The 14,436-nt window shown below is 42.1% G+C and overlaps 1 protein-coding gene and 1 long non-coding RNA gene across 2 annotated transcripts; both read left to right on the forward strand.

Moving 5' to 3' along the window:
* Window positions 1–3,850: 3,850 nt before the first annotated feature.
* LOC123081823 (uncharacterized) lies at window positions 3,851–4,775 on the forward strand. Its single transcript, XR_006438800.1, has 3 exons — window positions 3,851–4,014; window positions 4,187–4,287; window positions 4,389–4,775. It is a non-coding gene; the product is annotated as an uncharacterized lncRNA (long non-coding RNA).
* Window positions 4,776–5,821: 1,046 nt separating this feature from the next.
* On the forward strand, window positions 5,822–9,546 carry LOC123085402 (serine/threonine-protein phosphatase PP1). Its single transcript, XM_044507035.1, has 4 exons — window positions 5,822–6,150; window positions 7,447–8,006; window positions 8,093–8,317; window positions 9,148–9,546. The coding sequence occupies exons 1-3, from the start codon at window positions 5,934–5,936 to the stop codon at window positions 8,279–8,281; spliced, it is 966 nt and encodes a 321-aa protein (XP_044362970.1). The 5' UTR covers window positions 5,822–5,933; the 3' UTR covers window positions 8,282–8,317; window positions 9,148–9,546.
* The last annotated feature ends 4,890 nt before the right edge of the window (window positions 9,547–14,436 follow it).

Below are 14,436 nucleotides of genomic sequence, written 5' to 3' on the forward strand. Positions count from 1 at the left end.
AATAAACGTTGCCATTTAGATATATCATAATTCCAACCAGGAATCTTTATTTCGAGTGCTTCTTTGAAATCCCTTGCAAAACTTTTTAATTTCAGTGAATGCCTCAAGTTGTTATCCTCTGACGATTGTGATGTTTGAATAGGATCCATAATATATAGACGGCGTGCCTCTTTGTCGATGACGTACAAGATGTATCGGCCGATGGATGCATAGGGAAGATAAATCTACAAGTGGAGTTATTAGAAACAACAATAAACCATGATAACGATGGACAAAATATTTTATTTACCTTATTGCAAGATGAGATGTCGATCTCCATCCCAGGCCAGCTATCAAATAATGTTGCCAACGTCTGGATAGTTTCCTTCTCACAAAACTTCTGACCTCGTGTTGACTCTAGCATCATGGACTAAGTAAAAGAAGAAATATTGTTTAAACATGTTGATACTAATGTCACATAGAATGAATAGTTACGATAACTTACACAAAATCGTAGATCCATGTAGTGTATAGGAGGGTCTGTGAACAATACTCCCTCATCACATGCCAGCATACGCACGGCAGTGTTGAAGCAATCATTGTCCATAGGCTGCTCCATCTTAAGTATGCACTGAAGTTTCTTAAGACTTAAGCTCATTGGATCGGGTGTGCAGGTCAGGACCCATACCTTCCTGTAATTTGGATGGTAAGAAGAACAATAATATACATCCGCACATTAAATATTGATACATGATACTTACTCCAAACACCCGGCATCATCGATCGACATGATGTACTTGCAGAGGTCGGCAATTATTTGACGTTGGTCCGTGGGAATGATAGTGATTGAGGCAGGACGTTTTTCTTCGACTACGTCAGAAGGATTATCCAGGATCTCGATATCAGAATTACCTAAAGTTTCTTCGCTGACAGGTTGATGGTATATGGGACATCCTTTTAGCTTATTAAGCTCTGAATCGAGCAAAATGACTGCTAATTTTTGACGAAAATATTTCATATCCTCCTACAAAAATTTTATACAAAAAATATATATAATATTTTCATATAAAATAACGAGATAATGTATAAAAATGAAATACCTGGGTGAACTGGTCTGACAGTCCATGTGATGTCCAATATTCCATATAATTTAGCATAAACAATCCACATGATACGCTATAATATTATAAAATAATGCTTTAGAATATCACACAGATGAATCAAATAAACAAACCATTTTAACAATTGCTTACCCATCGGTTTGTATTGCCTCCTGAACTTGCTCTTCAACCGTCCATTTTGTAACATTGAGATCGGGCCACTTATCACCTCTGATAAACTCCGGACTCTGCTCTGCAAGTTTCAGCCATTTCTCGAGCCCCCGTAACTATCATATGAGAAATGTTAGGGATGAAGTCAAACAAAACAAATGTTAAGATGAGTAAAAAAAATATAGTTACCGTAGTAGCAAGGTCATTGCGTTTGACATTCTCACCAAGTGAGTCCAATACTTGGATCTCTCTTTTTTGGCATTGGCAACTGCTAGATACCAATGGTAGCCCGGCATGTTAATCGGAATGAATAACTGGTGTAAATATCATACAAATCACAATCAAAATTAGATATAATTATTAATATATCATCACACATATGAACTAAAAAACATTCCATAAGACAAAAACTAACCATATCTTGTTGTATATAAGTATTAACATGACGCACGATGCGGCGATATTTTGATGGGTCGATGTCTCTTTCACCGTCTTCTTTTATCTGACCAGATACAAACGTGCTAATAATGTGTACCTTTTCACCCGCTCTGTCTTGTAGATGGTCGTGATCAAGCATGCAATATATGTAAGCATTTATCACCTGTAAACAACATTTAGAATATATTAATATTTTATGATATTATATATTGATCATATTATTGATTACAAAGTTTGTGCAATTGGTCTTACACCGTCATGTAAGAACATATCATTTTTTATAAGGCATTTCAAATCGTCGGTTGCTAACAAGACATCTTCAATGTCCACGAACAGGGTATTCTTGGGGGCAGACTTTATTGATTCGATGACTGTAATATCTCTAGGGGTACAAACATAGTCTGTCAAATTCATAAAAAGTGAGACAACTTAGTAACACAAAAAAATAACTAAATTAGTTGAATACAAAAGGCAAGATCACAAAAATAAGATAGATAATAATATAAACATATACCTTGTGGGATAATATGCAATTTAGCATCCTTTTTTGGTTTGTTATGAGATATAACCTCTTCGACGTTATTATGTTGTGAATGTCCGGCCCCTTCCAGCGACATTGCATCTGAAACCTCCATGGATTCTTTCCGTGCATCTCCGAAGTCCATATCCATTTCTCCTATATTCTGATTAAACAAGAATATAAATAGACCGTTCATATTATCATCTATAATATACATACAGAGTAAGGTTAGCTATATGCACCTCTTCTCGTGGTGTTAGCTATATGCACCTTATTGAACCTTTGTTACTATTGCTATTTATGTAAAGGTGTATTGTTTTGGGAACGGTGAGCAAGGCAACAAATTATAGATAATTTAGGACAAAATTACCCTTGGTAAATTTGTTGGTTAGTGGGAAGTAAATCAGTTAGACTAGGAAAGAAAAAGGATATATGCTATCAAGGGAAAGATATTTCCTTTTTTTTCTAGAAAGAGAGATACATACAATCGGGAGAGAGATATTTTTCTATTTTTTGAAGGGCTAAAAAAGAAATTACAAGGAATTAGAAGAAATGCACCTTATATCGTGGAATTTTATCAAAAAACAAATACACTTTATATATAAATGAATGGAGGAAATATCTTGTTATCAACCTATCTGTCGCCGTTATTTTTAGTACTTACAGAGAATATCTTACTGAATATCAGACAAATGAGAGGCCGCTAGGGAGCCAGCCACAAGAGGCCCTCGTGAAACAGACGACACATAGTGAACTCTCGCGCGGCGAAGCCGCCAAGAGACGGGTATTCCATCATTTTTATAGGAGTAATGAGCATGTATAGTTCTCAAAAGAAATATTGAATCTCTTATATCTTTGTAAATGCCTGCATTTTTGAGTGATGTACTTGTTTTTTGGATTGGAGAGCCGGGAGGCCTTTGTCAATATACTCTCTTTATTTCTAAATATAAGTCTTTTTAAATTTTTTAATAAGGATTTACATACGAATGCAGATAGACATAGTTTAAAGTGTAGACTTACGCATTTTGCTCCGTATCTATACCAATATAAAAGGACCCAAAGAGGCAGATCCAACTGATCTCAGCCATTGAACTAAGTTAATCCAATGACCTAGACCGCTCCAATGGCGAGCGTTAAACGTGTTTAACGTGCAATTAATATCATACCAAATATATTACACTAATCTCTACTCCTAATGGAGCAGTTGGTAGGATTGCGTCCACGGTTTATTTTCGTCTGGTTATATTTCGTCTGGTTTATTTTCGTCCGGTTTATTTTTGTCTCATATCCCACCACCATATCTCCTCACATTGATTTTTTTACCCTCACAATAAAAACTTTCCTAACTTTACCAAAGTTTCCTAACTAGACACGTTATAAACGGGCATGTATCGATAACACGTTATCAATTAATAAAATTTTGTTTTATGACAATCAATTCCAAATCCTAATTTTTCTAATGCATCGATCTTTGCCTTTTTTAAGTAGTTATTTTGATAGGGAGGGTTTAGCCACGAAAATCATCCCTCCATCGTCGGCTGCATCCCTCGCCCACGTCGCTGTTGCAGGATCTTCATCCGTCATCCTGAGCAATTGGGGCGGCGATGCGGGCGAGCTTCACGATAGTGGGGAGGACTAGGCCGCGGTGAAGGCAGGTCATGCGCTCCTCACGCTCCACGAACGGAACCTGCGCACGGAGGCGGTAGCGCGGGGTGGCAGCCGGCAATGAGGCGGCCGCGCTACGTGACGAGCTACGGGTCCCCCTTTGTGATGTTTTGGCATCGCTCCTTCATCGCACATCCTCAGGTTCCTCTTGCCCTTCCCTTCCTCTGTCCTCCTCTCCCATCTCTATGCTTTCACGTGCATCCAGTTTTGATTCCTCGTGTGATATATACCAAACATAGGTACGTTAATTCACTTCCTTCCCTTCCCTTCGTCCCTCGGTCCCACGCTCGTGGCGCTGAAGTGGTGGCAACAGGCGATGGCGGTGGTGTCGCTGATGGCGGCGAGGACAGCATGTGGCAGCTCCCGAAGCATGAACACGACCGCACCTCGGGCCTGCCGTCTGCCAAGATATGGGTGAGTTCTCGTGCTGCCAACCATAAACCCTCATGTCCTACAAATTCCTCAAACCCTACCGTCTTGATCCCGTCCACGCTCTGATCCAAAGGACGATGCAGCTCTGGCCGATTGACAATGGAGGTTTGGGATCCTTCCTCTCAGCACCCACTCCTGGAAGAATCAGCGGTGCGCCACGCCGATTGAACCCCGTCGAGATCACTCGCCAAGATTGCTATTCTGAAGTTTATTGTAAAGAAAGTGAAGAGTGAGACAGGATCCGTTTATTTTCAACCGGTTTATTTTCAACCGGTTTATTTCCATCAAATTACCCCCACCCCCACGCCCACCCACCGAAACGCGCCCAGCGAACCGGGGAGAGATCCATTGATTTGGCTAAGGTAGGAAAGAATCTATTATTTGTTTGCTAAAGCAAATTGCATTAATGGGAGAGATCCGTTGATTTGGCTAAGGTAGGAAAGAATCTATTATTTGTTTGCTAAAGCAAATTGCATTAATGAAAGAGATCCGTTGATTTGGCTAAGATAGGAAAGAATCTATTATTTGTTTTCTAAATAAAATTGCATTAATGAGAGAGATTTGTTGATTTGGCTAAGATAGGCGGTTTTGAGTAAAGTTATCTTCACTGTAGACATATAATGACAATTAATCAAGTATCAACATCATTGCATGCTTATTATGTGGAATGTGTGTCCCAATGTTGACAGAAGGTATAAAAAGATTGTCTTGGAATTATTATTGTCTTGGGAAGATATTGCCCTGAATTCTCATTTCTCATCAGAAATTTAGTATCCATTTTCGTTGATCTTATTTGCAACATGTACAAGTTAGTAATAATCTAAGGGGGTGCCCTACCGGAGAAGATTATGATAGTTGGACAAGAAACTTGGTACTGTCGTGTAAGGTAAAGGTAGGAGAAATAGGAGATAAAAGCATGCATGGTGGGAGAAGGAAGTCGAATGTCGCGTGGTAGCTCAGACATGGAGTGTGGAAGAAAGACAATGACGAGATGTATGTATCTACTAGATCATGACCATGAGATATCATCCCATAGAAATGACCTTTAACTCTCATGTCACATGAATTTTCTCTTTATATATATATATTTGTTAATCCGTGGCAACGCACGGACACTTAGCTAGTTACAGGATTAACACACAAATAATAGCATATCTAAAACCCGCGCGCAATTAATTTATTGCCTAAATATTTAATGTGCGTTGCACGTGCGTATTTACTTGTGCACGGAGGGAGTAGAATAAAGCAAAAGGATTGGTTGTCACTCTGCGATGGCAAATATTTTCTTCTAGGGTGAGCATAGTCCGTAGGAGAGCGGGCACGTACGTCTCGGCGTGTCGGCACATTGGTGTTGCAGACCAACCAGGCCACGGCGCAACGCCACAATTCCTCCACAAGCGCTGTCCGCGCAGATTATATATAGAAATAGAAATAGAAATAGAAAAAAAGGAGAGAGGTTTTATAACCAAGCAAAAACAAAACAAAACAAAACCTAGTCGACGGGGCGAGTTTATCTAGCCATCGGCGGCCCACCACTCAATCTCTCTCCTCCCCCTCCTCGGCCACCTGCTCCTCCCGAAGCGCCGAAACCCTAACTCCACCGATCTCTCTCCACCCCGGGGGAGGCGATGGCGGCGGCGCCGGCGGCGGGAGGGCAGGGAGGCGGCATGGACGCCGCGCTCCTCGACGACATCATCCGCCGTCTGCTCGAGGTGCGGACGGCGCGCCCCGGCAAGCAGGTGCAGCTCTCCGAGTCGGAGATCCGCCAACTCTGCACCGCCTCCCGCGACATCTTCCTCACCCAGCCCAACCTCCTCGAGCTCGAGGCGCCCATTAAAATCTGCGGTGCGTGCGTCCCACTCCTCTCCTGCCCGCTTTGACTCTTCCTTCGCACAGTTAGATCTAGTTTGGTCGCGCCGCAGGTGCTGCCGACTCCCATATCTGCGTCGCGGCGATAAGCAAAAACAATCATTTGTGGCATTAACCAGGCTCCTCTCGTTTAGTGCTTCGTGCTTCTGTTTCTGTTAGATGGTGGAGGTTAGGACATTGTCATATTGATTTTCTGCTCAACTTTTTGCTGTATGTTTAGAACCTTGAAAGCATTTGATGAGGTGTTTGAAGGGGAGGAGGCCCCACAGCAAAGATGCAATCATCAAAGGCACTTAGTGTTAATTTGGGTTGACAAAGTTTTCTTGTGCAACCAGCTCTTGAAATTATCATCTTAAGGGCAACATGATATTTGCTGTTAGTAATAATTGTTGTTATACATACATTTGTTTTTCAAAATTCCTTGGGTGCTGCAGTAGCTGACATTCCGTTGGATGAAAATATACAACAATGTATATCGTGGCAGATATTTGCTGACATGGAATCTTATCTCGTCTATTTAGGCATTCAAAGTAGTCTATTTGAACTGCTCTTTTTGTCAGTGATGCTGATTTTTATCATAAAGATGCCGCTTGCTCAGTCTCAGTTGAAATTTGAATATGCCCTCAAGGTTCTAGGCTTGATTCCAGACCCCCTCCTCGTTTTCTCTATGCTGAGAATTTAGAACCAAATCCCAATCACTAATTCAGAACCCTGTGATGTGCATGTGTGTTCCCTGTAATATTCTAGCAAGCTCCTTTAGTGACCAGCTTAATGGCACATAAGAAACTTAAGCTTGCGTGCATGTATGTACCTTAGTTTAGTATATCAGAGCGTCATCAGCTCACCTCTTTGCAAATGAAAGCCCCTCTCTGAACAAGATTACCTTCTTGTAACTAGGAAGCAAGCAGCAACTTTTTGGTGCTCTATGTGTTAACCTCTACCTAAGCGCCTTTTGAAGGCACATGATTCCTAGGGGTTTTCAAAACTGTGTGGTAGTATTTGCAGCAACAGCCTAACAAGCATTTGTTCATTCAAAACACTAGTTGCTAAAGTAGACTGGACTGTCTGTTGTCTGCTTTGATTGAGTTTTTGTTTTTTATCCTCGGCTATTATTGGCATTCCTCTGTCTGATAGAACTGTACTTGGAGACGTGTTTTTTTTTGCTTGTCATAGTAAGGCCTGATAAATTCCTTTCTACTTCGTGTATGCCTCTTAATTCTGTAGTTACCATAGTAGCAACTAATTTTGCTCTCCCTTGTTATCTGCCTCTAGGTGATATCCATGGTCAGTACAGTGATCTTTTAAGGCTATTTGAGTATGGAGGTTTTCCCCCAGAAGCCAACTATCTATTCTTAGGCGATTATGTTGATCGAGGCAAACAGAGTCTGGAGACTATATGCCTCCTCCTTGCATACAAAATCAAGTACCCCGAGAACTTTTTTCTTCTGAGAGGCAACCATGAGTGTGCTTCAATAAACAGAATATATGGATTTTATGATGAATGCAAGCGTCGCTTCAATGTGCGGCTATGGAAGGTCTTCACCGACTGTTTTAATTGTCTCCCTGTGGCCGCTCTAATCGATGATAAAATATTATGCATGCATGGTGGCCTTTCTCCTGATCTGGGACACCTAGATGAGATAAAAAACTTGCCCCGTCCTACCGATGTGCCAGATACAGGTCTACTATGCGATCTTCTTTGGTCTGATCCAGGAAAAGATGTCCAAGGGTGGGGCATGAATGATAGGGGCGTTTCATACACATTTGGCCATGACAAAGTTACGGAGTTCCTTCTAAAGCATGATCTTGATCTTATTTGCCGTGCCCACCAGGTACTATAAAATCTAAATCTCTAATACATCATCTTGTTTATTACTTTCTTGGAAATTAAGGTGTTTATGTATTTCATCTGATATAGGTTGTCGAGGATGGGTATGAATTCTTTGCTGACAGGCAACTGGTCACCATATTTTCGGCTCCCAACTATTGTGGTGAATTTGATAATGCTGGAGCAATGATGAGTGTTGATGAAACTTTGATGTGTTCATTTCAAATTCTCAAACCTGCTGAGAGAAAAATCAAATTTATGGCGTCAAACAAAATGTGAAATGATGAAGCTCTTTCCTCTTCTAGAGGCTCTGAGGTTAGTTGTGGCAGTCGCACTATCTTGCCCCACGCGTATGTACTTGCGCATAAGTTGCTAGACAACATTGTAGATACTAGGGAGACCTATTCTGGGACAAATTGGTTCTCTGCTAACACTTGTATCACAGTTACATGATTACCTCAATGGCACCGGCAAAACCTTAGTAGTATATCATATGGAACTGGAATACATATTAGAGTACTGATTTAGGTTTTCCATTTAAGATGTTGGAAACTGGGAATCTGACAGGTCTGCTTTGTAACTATTGCACTATCAATAACCCATTTCAATATTAGATTTGCCAAAGGAATGCTATTCTCCATGGTAGTTTGTATCATGAGTGATGAGATGCATTATTTTGCTCAATTATTTGTGAATTCTGAACATGCTTAAGCAAATTACATTGCACAGAAAAACATTGGTAAATGTACAATGTTCAGCTTGGTGCCACTTGTATATCTTGTTCCTAACAATAGACAAGTTTGTAGTGCTTTGTACACTGCTCAGCGGGCATTGTGAAGTATGTACCCGATGGATCTTAATCTTATGTTAAGAAACCTGCAAGACTTAGACCACCAATTTAGCGAAGGCAGATTTTACTTGAATAACGATTAATAGTTGTGATGTGATTTACAATAATATAGGTAGTTCTTGATGGGGGTCTTGTTAAGCTGACAGTACCGCTCTACTACAAATGTTCCACTTTTGTGTTCCAGCAAGATTATCGCGTAGACATCCTACATATATATGATACTCGAGACATTATTTGTGTTATTTTGTTTTGTTTTACTTTACCTCATAACACTCGATTATTATGACCAATATAGGCTCTCATGTGGACACAATCACATCAAGACATCAACGCGCAGGCGCTATGCTTGAAGGCAGCATCGGGCTAGTTCTACTGGATTAGTCAAATAATATCATTTCTAACAGTTGGTCTGAAAGTTACTCTTCATAGCAAGTGCCAGAATTTTTTTCCTTTTCTGTTCCCACCGGGTGTGAAACTATCTTGTAGCTGTAGATATATTGATTATGGAAGGCTGAAGTTCGCAATTGATGCAAGATGATCCCCTCCAGCAAGAAAAAAAAAGTTCTGAATATGAGAGTTTTCTGTTTGGGAGTTCCACTATTTAAAAAGCACCTGTATCACTTACTGAGGTAAGAACGAAAGCCAAGCCTGTGTTTCTGTTGCTGTAAGCAAATATTGGATGAGTTTTATTTTAGTTTTTAGAGAGCGATAATGGTAATTCAAATAGTATGAGCACAAAGAATGCTGATGCTTGGTGGGAACTTGATGAGAAAATATTCAGCACGTTCCTGATGTAGGCTTCAATTTTCAAGGTGCTGGATGGCTTGAGTTTTTGTTCAATCAGACCAGCATGATGGACCAATGCTTGCTTAGCATTAACGTGGATACAAAATCTGGCATCCTTAAACTAAGGCTGGAGTTTGTGGTGCAGACTAGTACTCCCTCCGTAAAGAAATTTTAGTGTTTAGATCACTACTTTAGTGATCTAAACGCTCTTATATTTCTTTATAGAGGGAGTATTTACTAAATGTACCCTCTAAAATAATCAGAAGATGCAAATTTTATGGGGGGTGTAATTTTCTATGTTAAAACAGAATTACATTGAGCAAAAAAAAAATAATCTGGAATTCAGGAAGCAAAATCATGATGGCAGTGAGTCGTGAGGCGGGTAGAGTATCATGATGGCTAGCTTACTCATGGTTTGCTAACACCGTCCACTGTAATTTTTAAGGGAGGTCTCTTATTTAAATGAGGTGTTTAATTTTAAATTTGCTTGTCAATGATTTCTCAAATTAATCACCAGCAGTCAGCTTATAAAAGTATTATAACAGCCCCACGCTCTCATCATCTGACAAAAATAAATGCTAACATGCAACACTTTAACATTAATATGATTTTGGATTGAGTTCCCATTTTTGACCTGGTTAACAATTTTTCAAGGAGCTCTCTCATTCAAGTGAGGGATTTATTTTTGAATTTGATTCACAATTTTGATTGTTCAATGATTTCTCGAATTAATCCACAACAGCCAACTTATAAATATACATCAATCTCGCACCCTCACCACGTGACAAAAAAATGCCAACATGTGACTGTAGCATCAATATATTACATGTGGTCGTCACCGTATGAAATTTCCTTGTGTACGTGTGGATTAATTTACAGATAGCAGGTAATCATACCCTAGAAAGAGACCATCAAAATACCGCATTTTATAGAAAAAGAAAACACACATCATCATCTCCCAACACATCAAACCATTTTTTAATGAAATCCCAGCAACACTAACCATGCAGCAAAACCGCAACGAATCCTTCTAGTATATATAATCACTGAAAGGGTGAGTGTATGCGCATATATATAAACGTTTGCGTCTGTATTATGTTAAAAAAAACCTGAAGGAGTGCTTTATAAGAGGCGTCTAGTTGCTAACTAGGAACTGTATGGATGGTTCCTTTAGACCCTTTCCAACACAAAGATGATTAGATGAGGTGCTAAGTGCATGACAACGCTTAACAACTAAACTCCTCAATGCATAGGGGTTTATTTTATTGTCTCTAAGCTTTCTTTATTTAATTGTTTAGCAGTCGAACTCTTCCATGCATAGTTATTTTGCCTTGGTCTCCATACTTGGCATTGTTTTTTTCCTTGGGATTTTTGAAGTGTTTTCTCTCCTTTCTTGATTGCTTTGCCACGCCAGTTTTTTTATCTACATGACATTCTTAGCACCTATACATAGAGGAGCATTGAAAAGGGTCATAAAGCATGGATTAACTATAAATATTAAATAATACAAGTTAATTACTCCAGGAACTCGTGGCTAAAACGTGAGGAGAATGTTATTTAATAATACTCCTTTCATCTCAAAATAAGTGTCACTGATTTAGTGTAAAGTTAGTATACAAAGTTCCTGATTTAGTACAAAGTTAGTATGCAAAGTTGTACTAACTTTTTATTAAATCCGCGACGCTTATTTTGGGACGGGGGAGTATGTTGTGAAAATTCCTTCAAAATCGATGAGAAAATACGGAGAACATGATACAGCTTATATAGGGATGATTCTTTTTTTAATTAACATATGTTAATTACTCTTAACTCCCTCCTAACTAATGATACATAACGATACACCCTTATAATCAACATCTTGATAAAGACTCCTCCACAAACCCTGTGGGTAAAATGTGAGGATAATATTATTTGATATGCTGCTAAAATTCCAAACTCAGTGAAAAAATAAGGAGGATATGATACGACTTATAGTGATGACTGTCTCCTTTACTACTCATGCTATAAAACCTTAAAAACAAAAAACCCAGAGAGTTTAGAGAACAATAAATATAATCTTGTGAAGATGGCGTTGCCGTAAAAGCTCGATGAGAACCTTGTGAGTAAACCCATAGAGGGGAAGAAGTGCAACATGATATATGAACAAGTTAATAATATGATAATGTCTCCCCTTAATGCTTGCAAATCTTGGAGTCAGTGCATTCGAATTCATAACCCCATTTGTTGAATGTTGAAGTTGGTTAGGACCGGTGAATAAATCAATGAGGTCATCACATGACTTAACTTGCAATAATGTTGGGGGGGGGGGTGACCCCAGGTAGGCTCAGGAGCACAAGTCGACTTTTCAAAACATCGGGGCGGCCAATGCCCCTCAGTCTAGCCGGCTCCCCAACTGCTGGCTGGCTGGGGGCGGTGCCGCGCCCGAACCGGCGACCCTCGAGCCGGCGGTCGGCTGGGTCAGCGCTTGTCCCGTCTCGCCATACGACAAGACCCCTCCCACGACGGGGAGGGCATGGCAATAGTGCTTGCAGTACCGCTGACTGGGGAGTGACAACAGTCCGCACAACGCTGCTGACCGAGGCGGCTAACGTCAGCGTGGCTTGGCACAGTGCCAACCACTTCGTGACACAAAGGACAACGGGCTGCTGTGACGTGTAGCGATGGGCCCCACAGAAGGCTAGAGACGCTGACAATAGGGCCTCGCCTCCTTCATTTCTTTATCATTTCTAACCTGGGAGGCCAGGCTATAAGACCTCCTAGGAGCCCCCCTAGGAGGGGGTCGGCTCATTCCACATACCCACACGCACATGAGAGGCAAGGAGGAGAGCTAGCTCCTTCTTTCTCCTCCACCCAAACATCTCTAGGAGCACCATTGTAGCCCTTGTGATCTTTATAGTTGACCCAGCAGGACTAGGGATGTTACCTCACACGAAGGGCACCAAAGCTGGGTACATCGTGTGTCTCGCATCGCTTGTGCCCAATCTCGCTTTCGGAACCCACCGGTGCTCTTTGGCCCCAACCACCTTCGATAAGCCATCCCATGATGTACCCATGATAGTTGGCGCCCACCATGGGGCCGCACGTGGTGTTGGCTGGAGTCACGTTCCGGACGAGACCCTTCATCCCCTCCGGCGAGCGCATCATGCACGGTTTGGTTTGCATGCTTGCTACGTCTGGCTGCGTCGCCAACGGTGCGACACTCGGCACAGATGTTGCCTGCCCTGCAGGCGGCTCCATCGTTCCCTTTGGCGAGTTGCACATCTTCGTCACGCTCATCCCCAACAAGTACCCTAGAGAGGTGCTCACCTTCTCCGACCCGTTGCCATCCGGCGGCAGCGGCCTCTTCGATGATGTCGCCGACCTCTGTGTCCGCGTGAAGGTGCTGACCACCGGCTCTAGCCAGGCCTCCGGCCGCAGCAAGGGTGCGACCGCTGCGGTTACCGCTCGTGCTGGTCAGTCCAAGTCCCTACACTCTGAGGTGCAGAACCTGCGCACCCCCATCGCGCCTGGTGTCGACCCGACTGCTACCTTGACCGAGTTTGAGGAGACCTGCAAGCGCTTGCTTGCCGAGGCCACCGAGCTCGCCGCCATATAGCGCAAGATGGCGTCTGCATAACGCGAGTACAACACCACCCATGATCTCACTCTGGCCGGTGTCGAGCCCAACCGGTGCAGGGACGTTCGGCGCCATGGTTGTCCTATCGACGAGTTGCTGGGTGCCAACCGACCCACTTACAACACCCCCGTCCAGAACATGAGGGCTGCGCAGGAGGCTGCAGTCGAACTAGACGGCCTATCAGGCGAAGAGCTGCAGTAGCAGCGCGTCTGCTACCTCATCGCTGCCTCCAATCAGCCGCACACACAGTTTGAGCCGACCGTGTCCATCTTGGACTCCCCTCCTCGTCAGGTAGACAACTGGCAACCAGACGGAGCGCCTAGGCACACGACACTGGTGCGGGTCGGTCCTAAACAAAAGGGTTTAACCCCTTTCCGCGACGGCATTTGGAACCGTCGCTAAGTGAGTGTGTGCGATAGGGTGTCCTTCCCACATGACCCAGAAATCGTCAGGGATAGGCCCTCCTGGGTCCTAGGCTGGGGCCGTGTGCGATCGGGCGAGGCATCAAAACGCAATCATTTTCGTAGGTATGTACATCCACCACGGTAATCCGAGAAAATCATTTCCGTAGGTACGTACATCCACCACGGTAATCCAAGAAAATCATTTCCGTAGGTACGTACATCCCACACGATGAATCCCAGAAAAACATTTCCGTTCGTATGTATATCACACACAGTTAATCAAAGGAATACGTTTTCGTTCTTATGTACATCCCACACAGTCAATCCAGGGAACACGTTCCGTTCGGACATACACCCCACATAGTTTTATGTGTAGGCTCGTGTGTGAAAGGTGTAGCTATCACACACGGTTTGCCATGGCTAACTGTTTGCTTTTATCAACTATATCACACATGATTTGATGAAGAAAACTATGTGGCATTGGGCTATCCATCGCAAGCGCTTTTACTGCTAGAACCATTTGCAAAGGTCCATGACACGTTTAGCAGGTTTATTAGCTTACAATTAATAATTCCAGTATTACACAAATTCACATTTCATATCGAACAGCTGTTTGCCAATTTCATATCAGACACATAAATATATTATAACATCACAGTACGGTAGCTACATGAAAACAACACAATACAACATATAGCTAGTTCAACTTCATAAGAACAATATATTCATTTTTCTAACCGAGATCATCCAGGCTCGTTTTATCCACCTCTGCTTTCGG

The sequence above is a fragment of the Triticum aestivum genome, chromosome 4A (genome assembly GCF_018294505.1).
Source record: "Triticum aestivum cultivar Chinese Spring chromosome 4A, IWGSC CS RefSeq v2.1, whole genome shotgun sequence".
NCBI classification, from domain to species: Eukaryota; Viridiplantae; Streptophyta; class Magnoliopsida; order Poales; family Poaceae; genus Triticum; species Triticum aestivum.

What these genes read in the sequence shown, in the direction of transcription:
- LOC123085402 (XM_044507035.1), top strand. Translation starts at nt 5,934, where the DNA reads ATGGCGGCGGCGCCGGCGGCGGGAGGGCAGGGAGGCGGCATGGACGCC. An exon ending in GGCGCCCATTAAAATCTGCG is followed by an intron (nt 6,151 to 7,446) that starts GTGCGTGCGTCC and finishes ATCTGCCTCTAG; the next exon opens with GTGATATCCATGGTCAGTAC. An exon ending in TTATTTGCCGTGCCCACCAG is followed by an intron (nt 8,007 to 8,092) that starts GTACTATAAAAT and finishes CATCTGATATAG; the next exon opens with GTTGTCGAGGATGGGTATGA.